The 4,702-nt window shown below is 28.1% G+C and overlaps 1 protein-coding gene across 1 annotated transcript; it reads left to right on the top strand.

Moving 5' to 3' along the window:
* The first annotated feature begins 299 nt into the window (after positions 1–299).
* LOC129987599 (uncharacterized) lies at positions 300–4,081 on the top strand. The gene is made up of 4 exons (XM_056095559.1): positions 300–408; positions 456–620; positions 1,161–1,478; positions 2,086–4,081. Exons 1-4 carry the CDS (start codon positions 300–302, stop codon positions 2,571–2,573), a joined length of 1,080 nt encoding a protein of 359 aa, XP_055951534.1. The 3' UTR covers positions 2,574–4,081.
* The last annotated feature ends 621 nt before the right edge of the window (positions 4,082–4,702 follow it).

Genomic DNA, 4,702 nt, shown 5'->3' with positions numbered 1-4,702 from the left:
AAAGAAGAGCTGAAATTTTCCAAATAACCATATTAAAAGGGAGATACCCTGTCTTAATCTGCTTGTTTCTGTTATCCCGAACTTTGTTATCTTTTGGATTTCTATTAATCAATCGATTCACACAACTGACCAGAGGCGCCTCAATCTCAGGAGACACCCGTGCACAAGTCGAACCTGATTGGTTTGTCAGATCAGTGAATTGAAAACCGCCAAATGCGTTTATCGCCAATTTTACAGTAACCAATTTTTATCTACGAAGCGGATAGCATTGTTCATTATTGCAAGGATAAGCAATAAGCATGGAATTGAAGTGTACGCTATGCGGAGCTGAATCTTATAAAAAACGGAATTTGCATGTCCATTTATCACGCATTCATGGAGTAAAAAGTGATAACAAAAATTTTGAAAGTGATTTCATTTGTGTTTATTGCGAAAAACATTTCGCATCTAAAAAGAGTTTATCGACAATCATCACGTTGTAAGGGCAAATATTTTGTGCCAGGAGGAAAAATGTGAAGAAAGTTTCCCAACGTTATGTGATTTTCGAGCGCACTTATGCACTTTTCATGAATTGAAAGGTATTGAAAATTGCGAAAAGCTGAAATTCGAGAAATACTCGGGTAAGTACTTGTATCGGTTTAGCTTGATACGTTTCCTTCGACATGTTTAACTATTGATTTGTCTTTTTAATGAAGAATCGTGTGCAAAATATACCAGCCTAATAATTTTAGATTATTCTTTGGCTTTACTGCTAGAATGTTTTTTTTTATCCGGTTTTTAAAAGTACGGTTAAAAAACAATTATAATTTTATTTTACTGCTTAGATTTAGTGTTATAGCATTTAAAAGAATCTCTCATGGAAGCATATTTTTTTCTCTCTTTATGTTAAACCAAAATAGAAAGCAGCACAAAGTCATTCAGAGAGAGGAAGGACAGAATTTGTTATAAGAAAGATTGGAATAATTTCAATGTCACAAATAATCAACAAAAAGAATTGTAAAATTATTTTTTTAAGAAGTTTAGAGTTTATAATAATGATTGCATTAAAAATTATAATCTTGTTAAAAGGAAAAGTTTGACTATTATAAATATATACTATATATTTATCCTTATGCACAATTTTTACCAATCAAATATTTAAAGATATACATTTTTTGTAGATTTCCAACAGTGGCTGGCAGAGGAAGAAAATAATACCAATGTTAAGTTTTTTGTAAACTCGAAAAAGAAAAATGAAAACCATGTTTACACATCTTTCTGGTGTAACCGCAGTGGTTCCTACAAACCAAAAGTTGAATCGCGTAAAAGGCAACTAAAGGCCCAAGGAACTATGAAGATGGGATTTCACTGTACAGCTGCAATTTTTGTGAAAGATTTTGATTCTCATGTTGAAGTTTCCTATTACAAAGGACATTATAAACATGAGAAGTCATTATGCCATGTGCCTTTGCCTGAAGTTGAGAAAGAGTTAATAGCAGGTAAAGTTATTTTTAGAATAACATTTAATAAATAAAATAATATTGCTGGGAATAAAAAGAATGCATTTTTTTTATAACCTTTATATTGCAATTTTTAGTAGTATCGTAGAATTTAAGGTTGAGAATAAGAATCTACTCTTAGTTGCGGGTTGAGTGATTTGCAAGTAGTCTATTTTAAATATTGTTTAATAAATATGTCCTTTAGGAAACAAACCATTAAATCTACTTTTAGATATATTGAAATTTAATTGAAAATTCTTTAATCTTTTTAACTCCAATGGGTATTTACATTCCAGAGATTAGACTTCATTCTCTATTGTGTAAATAAATTCTACTTATACGTGGGTTATTATAGAAAGAATTGTTTTGACATGATTAAAAATTTAATTAATCATAATTCCTTAAATTAACAAATTTCACATTAAATTGATATCTCATTTTGAAATAAATATATGCATTTGGTATACAAAACTAATATTATTTTAACACAGCTTCTTTATTGCCCTTATGCTTGTACTCACCAAACTAGATGGTGAAAATGGTTGTTAATCTTTAAAATGTTGCTAAAATTTTTATGCCTAAAGACCTTTTTTTAAATGTATTTCAGGTAAACTTCTTCTTCAAGGTGTTGCTGAAAAAAATATCTTGCAAGATATTCGGCAGTCCTTGGATACGTCATTTGGAAGAAAACACCTTACTACCAGGAAAGATCTGCAAAACATCAAGAGAGATTTCGGGATTATGCTTCCTAGTAGAGGATCCATTATTCAAGATGACGAGATGAGTGTCTGTGCTTGGGTCGATAAAATGAAGATAGAGAAGGATAATCCTGTTCTCTTCTATAAAAGACAGGATGATGCTCACCCTACAATTCAAAATAAAGACTTTATGCTAGTTCTCATGACACATTTTCAAAAATCTATATTTTATCGTTTAGGAGCAGATCGAATCTGTGTTGACTCAACTCACAGTATTTCAAATTACAACTTTGAATTGGTTACTGTGCTTGTGATTGATGAATACGAGGAAGGTATTCCTGTTGCCTTTTGTATTTCATCTTTAGTAAACACTGTAATTTTAACCCACTTTTTTTAATGTATTAAGACAACAATGTCTACAAGCATCATTCCAAAAAATTTTATGAGTGATGATGCTGTTATGTTTAAAAATGCTTGGGTTAGTGTGTTTGGTCCATGTGATCATTATTTATTATGTGCTTGGCATGTAGATCGAGCATGGAGGAAAAAATTAAATTCTGTAAAAAAGGAAATACGGGAAGATATATATAAAACTTTAAAGACTCTAATGTATGAATTGTATGAAGATAATTTTAAAAATATGCTTAGCAGCTTTTGCGAGATGCTAAATGAAGATATCAATACAAAAGAATTCTATGAGTATTTTTTTAATAATTATCATTCAAGATGCGAGATGTGGGCATATTGTTTTAGAAAAGGAGCTAAAATTAATACTAATATGCATATTGAAAATTTTCATAGAAGTTTAAAACATATTTATTTAGAAGGGAAAAAGACAAAAAGAGTCGATAAAGTTATTTTTGAATTAATTAGATTAGTAAATGATAAAAATTTTGATTATTACATTAAAACTCAAAAGGGTAAAATCACTAAAAAGGCAACACAAAATTTTAAAAGGCACAGGGATGGTAAAAATTTACAAGCAACTTTCGAGCAAATTAAAGAAAATGAGTGGAAAGTTATTTCAGGTAAAAACGTATATAATGTAATAAAAGTTTATTCTTGCAATGACACTTGTATAATTGCTTGCAGAAATTATATTTTATGTATGAAATCATATACTTGTACTTGTCATGATTACATGATCTCTAATTTTTTATGTAAGCATATACATTACATTTCAATAAATTCTAGCCAAAACAATAATTTTTGCAGTCCACTAAATAAAAACAGTTCCACTATTTCTATTATAAATTCTGAATCTAAAATTATTACAGAAGTAGGCCCTAGTCAGTTAGAATGAAATAAGGTTACAATGGGTATAGTTTATAATAAACTGAATTCTTTAACAACAATGGATGATGTTGTGTCACATCAAATAAAAAATCACTTAATAGCAATTAAACATTTATTAGGAGTTAATTCTGAATATTCCTTTCCTTGTCATCCTAAAATAGCTTCTGAACCATCAAATAAGAAGATTCTTAAGCAAAAACGATTTTATTCGGTTAAGAAGCCTTATTCAAATAAAAAGATTAAGCTTTCTAAACCTAACTCTGCTGAAATTGAAATAAAGAAAAATGTTCTCTTAAAAAAAAGAAATGTTGCTCTCTAGTAACACTAATCCTGATCATTGTTATTCCAAGTAAGCAAATGTTATTCTTTTGTATCAATATGTCTGCATGTTTATTCTTAGTTTCATGACAAGTCTGATCTCTTCTTTCTTACAATCGTATACATAAATAATAATTGTCTTCTAATGTTTTCTGTATTTTCACATGTTTATAATTGCATGTGTATCACCCTATTAGATGTTAGTGATTGTTAATTTTTGAACATTCCTTTTTAAATTTATATTATATAATAAAATTAATATATTTAAGTAATATTGTGTATGTATGTTTAACTTACTCCATTGTAAAATGTATGTGGATTATATTATTCGAAATTTACTTTGTATCTAATTTCTTTACTTTGTATTTGTATTTTTGAAACATAATCTCCATCTTTTTTGTTATTTGCACCTTTCAATTGAAAAAAAAAAATTATTTGAAAATAAATTGTTTTATTTGCAATGGTACTTGTTTTCATTCCTTATTTTTCAGATTTTACATATATACATGTATGTAATTAATTCTTAATGTAGTTATCCAAGTTACAATCCTAATTTCAAGTAATACAATCACCTCCCCATTCTTCAACCCAGATCTCAAATGGTTTAAATAAGAATCTATTAAAAATATAATGTTCATAGAATGAAAGTAAAAAATATAAAGTTTTTTTATAAGAATAAAAGTAAGAAATACAGAATATGAGAAAAATATTCTATAAATACATGCATTTTTATTTCTTTCAACAATTAAGTGTATTAGATAAGAGTATGAAATTCAATCATTAGCTCTAAAATTTATATTGAACTGAAGACATAATAATTTTTAAACGTAATGTAGCTTTAAAAAAAATCAAAATATAGAAAGGATTTGAGATGGAGCTTCTCCCCTTGGAATATTTGCATTCTTTAATACT

This window comes from Argiope bruennichi, chromosome 10, assembly GCF_947563725.1.
Source record: "Argiope bruennichi chromosome 10, qqArgBrue1.1, whole genome shotgun sequence".
NCBI lineage: Eukaryota > Metazoa > Arthropoda > Arachnida > Araneae > Araneidae > Argiope > Argiope bruennichi.
This window is presented reverse-complemented; position numbering and strand designations above follow the sequence as displayed.